This window comes from Balaenoptera borealis, assembly GCF_965194805.1.
Source record: "Balaenoptera borealis genome assembly, chromosome: 3".
In the NCBI taxonomy this organism is placed as follows: Eukaryota; Metazoa; Chordata; class Mammalia; order Artiodactyla; family Balaenopteridae; genus Balaenoptera; species Balaenoptera borealis.
This window is the reverse complement of record NC_138866.1, coordinates 48,856,557-48,870,928: the sequence shown is the minus strand read 5'-3', so window position 1 is coordinate 48,870,928 and position 14,372 is coordinate 48,856,557. Positions and strand designations below refer to the sequence as shown.

Genomic DNA, 14,372 nt, shown 5'->3' with positions numbered 1-14,372 from the left:
GCTTATTTCAGTATAGGTACAGAACACTATTACTTTTTTTTCATTTTTTAATTTGAAGTATAGTTGATTTACAATATTGTGTTAGTTTCAGGTGTACAGCATAGTGTTTCAGTATTTTTGCAGATTATATTCCATTATAGGTTATTATAAGATAATAGGTATAATTTCCTGTGTTATACAGTATATCCTTGTTGCTTATCTATTTTATACATAGTAGTTTGTTAATACCATATCCCTAATTTGTCCCTCCCCCCCTTCCTTCTCCCCTTTGGTAACCACAAATTTGTTTTCTATATCTGTGAGTCTGTTTCTGTTCTGCGTATGCATTCACTTGTATTATTTTTTAGATTCCACATATAAGTGATAACATATAGTATTTGTCTTTCTCTGTGTGACTTATTTCACTAAGCATAATATTACCTAGGTCCATCCATGTTGCTGCAAGTGGCAATATTTAATTCATTTTTTATTGCTGAGTAATATTCCATTGCATATATATACACCACATCTTCTTTATCCATTAATCTGTTGATGGGCACTTGGGTTGCTTCCATGCCTTGACAGTTGTAAACAGTGCTGCTGTGAACACTGGGGTGCATGTATCTTTTTGAATTAGCGTTTTCATTTTTTCCAGATATATACCCAGGAATGGAATTGCTGGACCATATGGTAGTTCTATTTTTAGTTTTTTAAGGAACGTCCATACTTATTTCCATAGTGGCTGCACCAATTTACATTCCCATCCACAGAACACATTTTGTCGTCTTTGTTTAATTTAATCCTTATGTAATTTTGATCTGATAATGAACTATTATTTATTTATTTATTATATTTTATTTAGTTATTTGGTTGTGCCAGGTCTTAGTTGCTGCATGTGTGCTCCTTCGTTGCGGCCGGGGTGCGGGGGGGGCCCTTAGCTGCAGCATGTGAACCCTTAGTTGCAGCACACATGTGGGATCTAGTTCCCTGACCAGGGCTGGAACCCGGGCCCCCTGCATTGGGAGCGCAGAGTCTTAACCAGTGCGCCACCAGGGAAGTCCCATGAACTATTATTTCTAATTCATTTTGAAAATGACATATACTAAAATGTAAGGAATTTATTTTATTGACAATTTCAACATTTTCCCATGTATTTATGTCAATTTATGACAAAATAGTTCTCAAAAAATTTTAAAATCTAATTTGTATTTAGGGTATCCTAGACATCAAATGCATTTTGTTTTCTATAAAAAAACAAATAAAAATGCCAAAACAAGAACAAAAAACACATGGTGGGGCAGGGGTTGCATTTTTTAAAGTAAAGGTATTATGAGTGATACCTTTAAAATAGTCCTTATATTTTAAAAAATGCAATCGTGTTCTGGCAAGAAGGGAGGGGTAAGGTTTTTAGTACAAAGCTCCCTTGTCAATGAGATTACCCCCAATATGGTTATTTTACCTACCTGATTCCTCATCCTTCCCTCTTAGAAAACTCAGCTTTAGTTTAAAAGGATATTAATGATGAATTATGACACAATGCTGGATGCTTCATGATCACCTACGTATGAGTTCAGTGTCTGCCCCAGGCACAGTGTGGAGAGAGGCAAACAAACACAGCTATCTTTTGAAATATTAGACAAAACATTAATGTCAACAGCCAGACAAGCAAACACACATCCATTTATTCAAACATTGATCATATTGGGAACGCCAGTAAGCTGCCCATAAACAAGAACTACCAGTGTCATGATGAATGAAAAGGGGACACACAGAAACAACATCTTTAGATAGAAGGTCTGGAATTAGAGAGCTTCAGGAGGATGTAGCAGATGCAGGATGAAGCCTAGGGAAGGCTGGACCTAGATGTGAGCTAATCAGTACAGTGCACCTTGTTAAAATGCAGAGTCTCAGGCAGTCTGGGGAGGGGTCTCAAATTTTGCATTTAAAAATTTGCATCTGAACATGTAGCCAGCGGGTACATGGTGCAGCCGGGAGCTACACGGCGATACAAAGTCAGGAACTGTAATTCAGAATTGAGACTTCGGCTATCCCATTCATAAAGAGGACAAAAAATACAATTAAAATTTAACAAGGAAAGGATTGAATTTTATCAGTTGATAAGAAATTGGTTAAGTTAGAGTCCTCTAGCTCATGTTAATAACTAGAAACTCTATGAAAAATAAATGAGGTTATGCACAAAGATCAAACATCCTGACTTACAAAACACTTCACGCTGCACTTAAGCAAGGGCAGGTTCTGGGTTTCAAATACTGGTCAATGTGAACACACACTGCTTCCTGTAACAGGAAAGAACCTTACGGCCTATTTGCTTCATTTCAGCACTCAGGACTGTTGCAAAATACACCTTAAGTTTTTACATGAACCAGGAGGACGATGAAGCAGAAACAGCATTCCTCTCGAAAATCATGTGCACAGGTGAGCTGACAACATATTTTCTGCCGAAGAATGCAGCAGAAGCAGACTCTTCTCCCCTCAAGCAGCGTGAAATGCCCGTAGAAGAGAGGCTGAGCTCTGGGCTTCCCACCACGGGCCCCTCCTGGCCTCCTTTGCAAATCAGAGGCCGCATTTGCTCTTTTGAGGACACGCTGTTAAGTGACAAGGGACTAGTCAGCCAGTCACTCTCAATGTTGGTCTGGTTTTTCCCTGCCAAATAATGGCTGGTTTTAATTTCACTGGGTTAACAAGTTCTGTAGGAGAATAGGACTCCTAGTTTGCTGTTCTTTATTGAGTCTCTTCCTGATTTTGGCAAGGAATCAGTCAACAATTCCCTCAGTTATGCAAAGCTTGTTTTTAAGGTAAATTGAAAAACAGATATTTCATAAAAGCAAGCTGTTCTGAGCAGATCGGAGGAGAAAGAGAGAACCGCCTCCAGCCACCCCAACTCAATCCACAGAGGCTGCGGGATGGTGATAAACCTCCTTTCTGTCTTGCTTTCTTCCAACAAATTAACAAACTGGTCTGTAAATTTAGATTTCCATGTAACCAGTGATCCCTGAGTGCACTAACTTGCTGAGCCATATGAAGGGCAGGGGCCAGACGGGAGGAGAGCTTTCATTTATATGCAAGTGGGCTGTGTGGATCTGAACATCCCAGATGAAAAGGAGCTGAGACAAAGCAAGCAGGAGACTGTGGCGAGAGGAGCAGCGTGCCCGCCTGGGTGGTGGTGGCAGTGGTGGTGGTGTGTGCGGGGGGATGCGTGGCAGCTGGATCTGGGGTCTTCCTGGAGAGATTACTCGGTGGACTCTATTCCAGCCAGCATGGAAGCAGAGGTCAGCTCAGGGCCTCTGTGAGTGACTGAATTCCAAGAAACGCTTTTCCCCTCAACTGTGGGATACACAGGACATGAAGAACCAGTGAGCAAACATCAGGGGTTGTCAACAAACTTTGCTTTCTGATGGTACCAGTCATTGGTAAATGTTTCTGGGGAGCACCAAGAATTCAACAATGGCCAGGAGAAGCTTGTTGGGTAATGTGAACTGTGCATGGCTAGGTATAGCAGGCTTCTAAGAGAAAGAATGTTCCAGCAGACTGTTTGATTCAACCCTGAGGTTTCTACTGTCAGCGTCTTTCCACTCAGAACTTTAGTGCGTGACTGTTAAACTTTAACGTGAAGCTGTCGCAACTGTCTTTCCCCCTCTTCCTCCCAGTGGCCAGTCATTTTCAGAGGACTATTCTGAGAAGGTTTCAATGATCCCCGTTAGAGTTCGAGGTAAGTCAAGCATTTTAGCAATAAAATTATTTTCCTTGGGGGGCGGGGTGGAGTTCACAACGAACACTTTATTACTGCAAATCTTCCTTGAAGAGAGCCTTCAAAAACTGAAAGTCCATCAACCTTTAAAAATCTTCCTAGCTTGTGCAATTTTCATCAGCCTTCTCCATCGTAAGAGCAACGATGTAGCTGATGGGAGTAGGGCAGTGACCATGCCCCCAAAAGGCATTCTGCTTTCCTGGAAGATATTTTTTGTTTTTTCATGGAAACAGTTTCTTTTTTATGTTTGCTTTTTAAAATCCCATCCCAGTGAACAATGGCTATGGTAGATAAAATTAGGTGTCCTTCTGACTCAATTTCAGTTGTAATGAAAGAAGTGATGATGTAGTAAAGCTAGCTTTGGAGACTAGCAAAAGCCACTTGGGCTCTCTTTTTCCTTTAAGAACACTAGAATATATACTTCTTGGGTCTCACAGGAGAGAAGGGATGGTTTCCTGAAATAAGGCCATTTAAAAGTAGCAAAGGTCATAGGTGGGATTAATAAAGAGTGACCTTTCATAAGACTTTGGGGAAAATGCACTTGAAAGACAATTTTTTGAGATTGATCTGCTGAGTTAAAAAAAATCTTTCACAGAAAAGTAAGAAATAAAATCCTTAAACATTCTGGGGTATAATGAGTACCATACAGGATACAAAGACTGAGAATGGATCCATGTATCGCTTGGTCAGGTTGTGTTAAAATCTTGGTCCTACTGGAAATGCCAGCCAAGCTAGGCTTCTCACCATGTAGCCCTAGATTACTTCACTGTGGAAGGGAACCAATTATTTTGTTTTTATATCTTTTTATGATTATAAAATACACATTTCTTATGAAATATGAGTCATGTAGGAGAACAAACAGAAGATAGTCAAAGTCACCCATAATCTTATCTCCCAGAGATAATTAATTACTGTTGAAGCTTTGACGTCTTTTTTTTTCTAGCACTTTATCTTTTTGGTTTCCTTTGGATAGGTCATACTATCCAAATGATCCTATACCTCCTTTTTTCAACTATCATAAACAATTTCCCATTTCATTATAATTAATTAAAAACATGATATTAATGGTTGCATTAATATTTTACTATATAATACCACAATTTAAAAAATTATCCTCCTTTTATTAGGCCAAATTAACATTTCATTGAGTGCCTATTTGTGCAACAGACATTTTACATATTTTCATAGTTCTGTGAAGCTGGCATCTCCATTTTGCAGACAAGAAAAGTGAGGCTCAGAGAAGCTAGGTAACCTAATCAAGGCAACAAACTTCATAAGGGTAATGAGTTGCACTTAGGCCTCAAATTAGAAATTAGATCTCATATTAGGGCCCAATTTTTTTTCTACCCAATGCTGCCTCCTAATTGATTTAGGAGTAGCTAAAGATACACTGGTTCTTAACAAAATCTGGAAGTTTGTCTTTCAATATGTTCCCAATATTCTCCTCCTGGGACTTCCCTTGGTGCATTCTCTTATCATGTCAAATCTTTTAGTGCCCTCCTTCTTTGGCCCAGAGTGTCCAAACACGGAGGGAGGGGAGAGTGGATGGCGGTGACACTCGGCTTCTCATCCTTCCTCTCCCCTGGGATTAGCTCCAACCTAGGTCCCCCAACCCAATGGCTGATCACGCTGACCTTGGACTGACTCTTGGGAGGGCTCAGAGAGCTCAGGCTTCTTGAAAATCCAGTATCTTTTTGTCAATGATGTGCGTGTATGAGACAAAGATAGGGAGAGAAAAAAACCTAAATCACACTTAGCATCAGGGAAAACTGTCCATGCCAGGGCTGACTGTAGTTCAAAGAGTTACCACAGATAAAGAGAAACAAATACTTAAGAATCTAGTTTGGTTATATAAAAATAAAATGAGAGTCATTTGTATGGATTCATTACTATTTGTGCAATTTTCTACAGAGCACTATAATTATACATATTAAATATGTGCCAGAGTTTTTTGATATAATAGTTAACAGGATTGCCTGCTTTCGTCTTATAAAAAAATTAGAACACTGAGCTTACATATCTTGTAAGATAGGCATGTTAAGGTGGGCAAGACTCTGAGTGTAGAAAAGAATACTGAATGTGGACCTGGAAATCTGGGGATATACAGCCTTATTTGCCAGCTGTGTGATCTGAGGTGACTTCACCTCTTAAGACCCTCAGTTTTCTCACCTACAAAAATGGTGACATGCTTCCTACTATCAAGAGTTATTGGGGGACTTCCCTGGTGGCACAGTGGTTAAGAATACGTCTGCCAATGCAGGGGATACGGGTTCGAGCCCTGGTCGGGGAAGATCCCATATACCACAGAGCAACTAAGCCCGTGCGCCACAACTACTAAGCCTGCGCTCTAGAGCCCACAAGCCACAACAACTGAAGCCTGCACGCCTAGAGCCCGTGCTCCGCAACAAGAGAAGCCACTGCAATGAGAAGCCCACGCACCGCAACGAAGAGCAGCCCCCGCTTGCCGCAACTAGAGAAAGCCCACGCACAGCAAAGAAAACCCAATGCAGCCAAAAATAAATAAATAAATTAATAATAACAATAAAAAAAGACCCAACGCAGCCATAAATAAATAAATTTATTAAAAAAAAAAAAGAAAAAAAAGAGTTACTGGGGAAGATCATGAGCCAAAAGATATGCTCCTCCATTTTATATGCTGCAGAGATAGGACATGGCACATTATAGGTAGTCCACATTCAGGCAATCAGTGATAAATATTTTCAGAGCACCCTTGTGAGTCTGGCACCGTACAAGATGCTACGGATCTGGTGGTGAATGATATTGGGGATACCGGCAGGCTCTCCGCTCTTAGGGAGCTTACACCTCAAAGTGGGAAGACCGACAGTATTCACTCATGTCAACCAGATGCCACAGAAAGCAGTAAAGCTCTATGTAAAATGTCCATAAATTATAAACCATCCAGAACACCATGAAGACAAAGTACTTTAATGACAAAATTAAACAATATGTCTCACATACCTGCCATCCTTCTCGAATCTTCTGATTGAAGATTCCATATTCATATCGGATGCCATAGCCATAGGCTGCAAGTCCCAGAGTTGCCATGGAATCCAAGAAGCAGGCTAAATTAAACAGAGCACAGGCAAAAGGCAGGGTCATCAAGGTTAGTCAAAATTTTGTCTTTCTCTAAAAAACATGGCAGCCACAAAACATTTCTCTATGAGAAACCATATTTGTATCTTAAAGCACAGAGACTGCTGCACAGTGGGTATTAAGTTTTTAAAATAACACTTTTTTTCTAATTATAAAATAAACTATAGAAGAGGTAGAAAATACAAACATGTATAAAGAAGAAAACAGACATTTATTACCTCACTATCCAGAAATAACCACTGTGTTGGCATTTCATCTGAGAACAGGTAAGGAAGCTGGTCTACGTTAGAAATGTCCTTTATTATGTCTGTTCTTCACACTGCCCTTTCTAGGGGAAGCTGTCTCCATCCCCCTCTGCTTGAAAAGACGTGTATAATTTACATGTGACCCATCTGCCGGACTAGCTGGACATCTGGGGCAGACTCTCTTTCTGGCTAATGGAATTCCAGTGTGGTTCACATACCAGGTGGCCTTATGCTTCAGGGAGGCTGGACCAGGAACTGAATCTTGACTGGTCTAAACTTCTAAGCTAATCATAGTAATTTTATGTCCTTCACCAGTTTGGGTTTTGGCATAAGCATACAATGACATTCAATCCAATGAGAGGTGCTAGAAAGTCTGCTGGATACAGTGAAAGATTTTCCTTACCGCTGCCGTCTTTTTTCCATGAAGGTAAAGTCAAAAGAACCATAGAGACCCAGAGTCCTGACAGAATTGTGCTGCTGAATAAATTAATCTTGGAATGGCCAACCTCTGAAGTTCTCGTTCTGTGATAATACATGTCCTTGTTGGCGGAACTAGCTTTTGCTAGGTTTTCTGTTCCTTGTAGCCAACGGCTTTAATGACAGAGCACCTGATCTAGAGCAGCCAATCAACAGGCTGGGTAGGATCTATCTTGTGGTCAGGAGCAATTTTAGGGGTTACGCTAAGCATATTGCCCCTCTCAGGAATCTGAACTGGGAAATATACAGAGAATGAGAAAATATAGTAGGATCTAAAACTGAAAAGAACATTGAAAATTGTTGATCAAACAGGAAGAGACTGAGCTAGGTTCATGGTGGACTCCTAAAACAGATCCACAAAGGCCAATGGCCAAGACCTTCAAGTTACTGTAACATCACCACGGTCTTCCGGTCCCTGTGCTCATGGGGCCTGGCTCTGTCCCAGTTCCTGCTCTCTCGGAGCTGTGGCGATTTGTCTTTTCCTGGGTCCTGATCAAATTATCCTGAGAGCCTCACCAGAATGGGGTCCCAGTTTTTTCAGTCTGGTAAGAGATGAGGTCATCTAATGAGAATTACTCAGCCTCATTCACCCCTTCCCTGTCAGGCCCAGAGTGGGGTTAACCCTGCCAAAAAATAGGCTTGTGACTTTACATAAAACGAAGGCAGGCTACCTTGTCAGTCTTAGATGAGCATGCTGTTGGCTCTGCTGGTCTTCCTATAGCTCCATGGAAAGCCTACTAATTACCCGATGATTAACTTCTCAAGGTGGCCAAGTATGCCAAAGGCAGCGTTTTCTATGACTAATTGCACCGTTAAAACACATGGCCACTGATGAGTCTTGGGAGGCACTGGCTGCTCGGCGGTTCCGACGAGCGGCTGCTGCTGGTGGTCTTTCTGCAGATGTATTGCTGTCACTGAACACTGGCCCATTGGAAAGCACTAGAGAAGCTCAGCCATCAGTATGTCCAAGTACAAACTGATTATGTTAAGACATGGAGAGGGTGCTTGGAATAAAGAGAACCGTTTTTGTAGCTGGGTGGATCAGAAACTTAACAGTGAAGGAATGCAAGAAGCTCGGAACTGTGGGAAGCAACTCAAAGCGCTAAACTTTGAGTTTGATCTCGTGTTCACATCCATCCTGAACCGATCCATCCACGCAGCCTGGCTGATCCTGGAAGAGCTGGGGCAGGAATGGGTTCCCGTGGAAAGCTCCTGGCGTCTCAATGAGCGTCACTATGGAGCCTTGATCGGTCTCAACAGGGAGCAAATGGCTTTGAATCACGGCGAGGAACAAGCGAGGCTGTGGAGAAGGAGCTACAGTGTGACCCCACCGCCCATACAGGAGTCCCATCCTTACTACCACGAAATCTACAACGACCGGAGATATAAAGTGTGCGACATTCCTTTGGATCAGCTGCCACGATCCGAGAGCTTAAAGGATGTTCTGGAGAGACTCCTTCCTTATTGGAATGAAAGGATTGCTCCTGAAGTATTAAGTGGTAAAACCATTCTGATATCTGCTCATGGAAATAGCAGCCGGGCACTCCTGAAACATCTGGAAGGTATCTCAGATGAAGACATTATCAACATTACTCTTCCTACTGGAGTCCCCATTCTCCTGGAACTGGACGAGAACCTGCATGCCGTTGGACCTCACCAGTTCCTGGGCAACCAAGAGGTTATCCAAGCAGCCATTAAGAAAGTAGAGGATCAAGGAAAAGTGAAACGTGCTGACAAATAAAATCTTTCCCACGTGCTAGCTAGGGATAGCTGCAGAAGGATTGGTATGCGGTGTGTTGTGGGTGCTGATCTCGTTTTTTTTTTTTTTCTTTTTTTTTTTTCTCCCCCGCTGATTTTTCCTGATTTTCCCAGATCTAGGCTGTGGGGTAGAGTTTGTATAAGTAACTAGGTAACTTATGTTGGCCCAGATAAAGGCTTTAGGATGCCTGAGTGCTAATGTCATAAGCCTTATGCGTTAGCCCCTGCCGGCCTCATTTGAATTAGGCACTAAGTTAGTCACCAGTGGGGCTTAATCAATGTCATAAGTTTCCGAGATGGGGGAGCAACAAGTGGAGGTCAAGTTCAAGGTATTCCTCATTCAATAAATCAGTATAGAGTGACCACTGACAGGCACTACTTACTCCAATAAGTAGTTCACATTTATATTTACTGAGACTTTCTAGGATGATAATAAAGGGTGTTAGATAACACACTATACTTAAGTATTTATTACTAGTCTTTTCCTCTAGGGAAAGGGATGCTTTGATAGGTTAAGACTAGAGGCCCATTAAATGGGAGAGTCACGGATGGATTCCTCCAAGACGGCCAACAACAAACACCAAGGCCCTTTGCCTCATGACATTTGGTGGAATTCCTCTCTGGCTGCTAGAATTAGCAGCATATAGACAGCTATAGCTGTTCGTGTTCTCTTTTTGTTTTATTTTTGCTTTTTAAACTTTAATTTTGGGGTCTTTAAAATTAATTTAAAAATAAGTTCTGTGACTGAAAATGGTACCATCCCAAGAATTTCCATATGATTCATAAATATTAAGTATAGGCTGCTGAATTATTCTCTGCTCTTATCTTCCTATAACACAAAGAGTTGTACTTATTTCAACACATAGACATGCCTAATTCTCTAAAAATTGAAGGTCGGGTCAGGGGAAGGTAGAATATAGTGGGTGTAATTTTATTCACTTGAACAGGGGAAATGGTATATTCGCACTTGTCACATACATTTGTTCTTTATCTGCTGAGGGCAAAACATTATGGTACGTAGTCTATAGTATTCAGGGTAGGCCACAGACAGAATTGACTGCTTATCAATCTTAATGATATACGATGTTTTTAGATGCTGGAGATAGGTAAGTGATCATTTCTTTAAGCTACTGCCTTATTTCAGAGCAAGTGACATATATTTCAGTGATAAAGTCATGTAAACAATTTACAACTATAAAAGCTGTTACAGATAAAAAACAAACAAACAAAAAAAACACATGGCCACTAATGTAGTAAGGAATAAACAATATGAAACACATGTAAATGGAGTTCTAGTCATTTGAAACTGTGTGTAAAATTAAGAGATTGTGGAATCATTTCTAAAAGAGAAGACGTAGATATTTATTTTTCATAGAGTACAATCTGATACATGTGTGGTCGTACATTCTATTATTAAATTTAAATTTCACAAGTAAATAATATAGTAACATCCTCTTTGTAAAAACAATTAAAATGTTACCGACAGGGCTAGCAGCCCTTTTGACTGCCGCCCCCAATTCTGTGCTCCTCTCTAGAGAAGGTCACAGGGAGCAGTTCAGTATTTCAAATTCCAGACTTTTTCTATGGATTTACATATATACATTCTCACATAAAATATTAATTTTTAAAAAACATAAATGTTATCACACTGTGTGGCTTTTTTTTTTTTTAAATACAGTACCAGTTGTTTTTTTTTTTTAATTATTTATTTATTTATTTATTTATTTTGGCTGTGTTGGTACTTCGTTTCTATGCGAGGGCTTTCTCTAGTTGTGGCAAGCGGGGGCCACTCTTCATCGCCGTGCGCGGGCCTCTCACTATCGCGGCCTCTCTTGTTGCGGAGCACAGGCTCCAGACTCGCAGGCTCAGTAGTTGTGGCCCACGGGCCCAGTTGCTCTGCGGCATGTGGGATCTTCCCAGACCAGGGCTCGAACCCGTGTCCCCTGCATTGGCAGGCAGACTCTCAACCACTGCGCCACGAGGGAAGCCCAACACTGTGTGGCTTTTAATGCAACTTGTTTCCTCTGCCCCCGGCCCCTCACCTCTTGGAGGTCTATGCAGGGAAGTACAAATAGTTCACTTTTAGGTTGACACATATTATTCTGTAACATGGGGTTCCTCTACTTTTTTACCTGTTCTATCAATGGACATTAGGTTATTTCTAAAATTTTGCTTTTACAAATAATACTGTAGCAATATTTTTCGCATGCCTCCTTGTGTACATGTTGGAGTATTTCTTTAGGGTAGATATCAGGAGGTAGAATTGCTTGGTGGTAAGGATGCATATTTTTAATTTAATGGCACTGGTATTATATTTTTAATGTTTTCCTCTATATTTGTGGAAAAATCATTTCCTGGATAAAGCAAAGAACTCAAACTTCATCCATATAAAAAAAAAAAACTTGTTAATTAAATCATACCAATAGTATAACAAGTGTATCACTGCCTACTAGTCAATCAAAAAGCAAACTGTTAAGTGCACAAGACGATAACACAATGGCTAAACAACTTAGGTGCTACCACACAAGTATGTGAATTGAGCAGCTGTGAACAAATAAAAGTGAAGTGAAGGGGCCACTCTGGAAACCCTTAAGCGCACAGGAAGGATCTGGTTAGCTTTGGGGTTTGAAGCAATGTCTCCAAACTTTTTAAGCAATGTCTCTTTTGTTAAAGATCCTTTCTCTACTGTTTGTCTAGCACTGGTCAAACCACCGTGCAGACTCAGAAACAAACACATCTACAACCAGCTCACACTGTGCACTTCTAGACAGTCTTCTGGTTCTTTAAGCACGGTTGTGCATGGCATCTGAGACGGCGTCAAGGGCCAGACAATAGCACACTTACCAGCAAGCCTCCCAAGACCACCATTGCCAAGCCCAGCATCTTCTTCAACTTCTTCTAACTCCTCCATATCCAATCCAAGCTGGTGATGAAAGAAAAACAACACAGGACGTGGATACAAACTTTAGATATACAAACAGGCCACTTCAGAGAGAACAGTCATTTCCTAAAGCTCTGGGTTGGGTCTTCACGTTCATCTGTGAACTCAATCCTGCCAGGTCCCTCACTGCTTGAACTGGCATCAGATACCTGCTGCAGATGCTGGTGACTGAAGATGCAAACTGTCCGAGATGGCACAGCAGCAGCTTGGAGAAGAGTATGGGCTCTAAATGTCCATTACCGACTCTGTTACTTCTTAGCTATATGACCCTGAGCAAGGCAGTAAATCTCATTATGCCTTTCATTTCTCGTTTAAAAATGAGGATAACAGTATCTATTTCATTTAGGGCTGTGAATTAAATGAGATTATACAAACAAAGCACTCAATGATTCCTGGGTAGATATTTCTCGATAAATGTTGCCTATTACTATTTCTGAAAATTATTTTTTGTTGTCAGGGTAAAACCTCAGAAATAGTCCCAGTACCAAGTTGATACTAACTGGACTAAATTTTGAAAATTACCAAAAGGTATGAGGTCAGATTTTCTGGGATGGACTAAAGTTCATCTTTTCATGACCACAACATATTTACTCAGTAAGGTCAAAGGTTGTTAACCCAAAATCAGTTAGTGAGTCACTGCCCATGACACCGGGGGCCAGACAGCAGTCAGGGAAACCTCAGCCCTGTGGTCCTGCTGGATGGGCCTAAAATCCTCTACTTCTCTCTGGGGTAGATAACAGACTTGGGGGGGGATAGTGGGAGGGGGAGATAACTTAGGAGTTGGGATTAACACATACACATTACTGTATATAAAACAGGTAAACAACAAGGACCTACTGGGCTTCCCTGGTGGCGCAGTGGTTAAGAATCTGCTTGCCAATGCAGGGGACACGGGTTTGATCCCTGGTCTGGGAAGATCCCACATGCCACACAGCAACTAAGCCCGTGAGCCACAACTACTGAGCCCGCGTGCCACAACTACTGAAGCCCGCGCGCCTAGAGCCCGTGCTCTGCAACAGGAGAAGCCACCACAATGCGAAGCCTGTGCACCGCAACGAAGAGTAGCCCCCACTTGCCGCAGTTAGAGAAAGCCCGTGCGCAGCAACGAAGACCCAATGCAGCCAAAAATAAATAAATAAAATAAATAAATTTATAAAAAAAAAACCAAAAACAAGGACCTACTGCATAGCATAGGGAACTATACTCAGTATCTTGTAATAACCTATAATGGAGAAGAAGCTAAAAAAGAATATATAGCTGAGTCACTTTGCTGTACACTTGAAACTAGTACAACATTGTAAATTAACTATATTCAATTAAAAAAAAAAGAGAGGGAGACTGTGGGAGGCCAAGGAGCAACTGTGACCTTGGGGATGATGGAATTGGTTGCCAGTCAGCTCCCTGCCACAGAGTGTCGGGACCCGCACAGCCAGAGGTCAGTAGCAGCAGTGTGGACTCGTACCAAAATTCTGCAGTTCTAGAGGTCACTTTGGACTGTTCATCTTACAATGAGGAAATTGATGGCCAGATAAATTAAATGACCTGTCCTCTGCTGACTAGATAATAATCTAGCCCATGCCTGGTTAATAATGGTCCGTTGTGAAATGACTGCATTCTTATCTGAAAGTGAGGCAATCCATGAAATTTTACATGGAAACATAATCTACACATTTGAAAACATACGCACAAGATGTAACTATGCTTGAAGTGGACGCCCCAGTTGCCGTGGCGTTACCTGCTTGGATCCCTACCCTTATATCAAAAGTTGCTTTCTGACACAAGTCCTGATAACTAAATCTTCTAAGAGTTCAAAAATGGATTTGCTTCTGTTCATTGTTCAAAGGGCTTTCAAATTTGCTCCCTGGTGCCTAGAGTACTGGGGTCCTTGTGACATCAACTGCTAATGCTAGTGCTCAGGATTTTTAACATTCTAAACATGTGAGTCTAGAGTAGGCTGTAAACCTTGAGCAAGGAGACGTGGGTCCCTTCATCCCACCTGGTTAGATTATGGTGCAAAGGAGGTATATTTTTTTCAGCTGATATCAGGGGAGGCAAAGAAAAGGGAAGCAGAGAGGAGATGCAATGGTTC

The 14,372-nt window shown here is 41.3% G+C and overlaps 2 protein-coding genes and 1 pseudogene across 5 annotated transcripts in view; 2 read left to right on the top strand and 1 right to left on the bottom strand.

Annotated features, from left to right (window-relative positions):
• Window positions 1-14,372, bottom strand: part of PYGL (glycogen phosphorylase L) — a 57,330-nt gene that overhangs the window by 36,873 nt on the left and 6,085 nt on the right. Inside the window, exons 3-4 of the mRNA XM_082384805.1 lie at window positions 12,187-12,265; window positions 6,728-6,831 (exon numbers count right to left, since the gene is read on the bottom strand). Of these exons, the coding sequence (XP_082240931.1) occupies window positions 6,728-6,831; window positions 12,187-12,265 (183 nt within the window). The remainder of the gene's footprint in view (window positions 1-6,727; window positions 6,832-12,186; window positions 12,266-14,372) is intronic.
• Window positions 1-14,372, top strand: part of ABHD12B (abhydrolase domain containing 12B) — a 65,796-nt gene that overhangs the window by 45,734 nt on the left and 5,690 nt on the right. For 2 of the 3 annotated variants that reach the window (XM_082384875.1, XM_082384879.1), the window contains exon 4: window positions 2,320-6,721. In XM_082384875.1, coding sequence (XP_082241001.1) covers window positions 2,320-2,377 — 58 coding nt within the window. In that variant the 3' untranslated portion in view covers window positions 2,378-6,721. Of the gene's footprint in view, window positions 1-2,319; window positions 6,722-14,372 lie in introns of those variants that run through there. The other variant, XM_082384883.1, reaches the window with a different exon arrangement.
• LOC309625396 (bisphosphoglycerate mutase pseudogene) lies at window positions 6,846-11,010 on the top strand (annotated as a pseudogene). The gene has a single exon. The product of its transcript is annotated as a bisphosphoglycerate mutase pseudogene (transcript).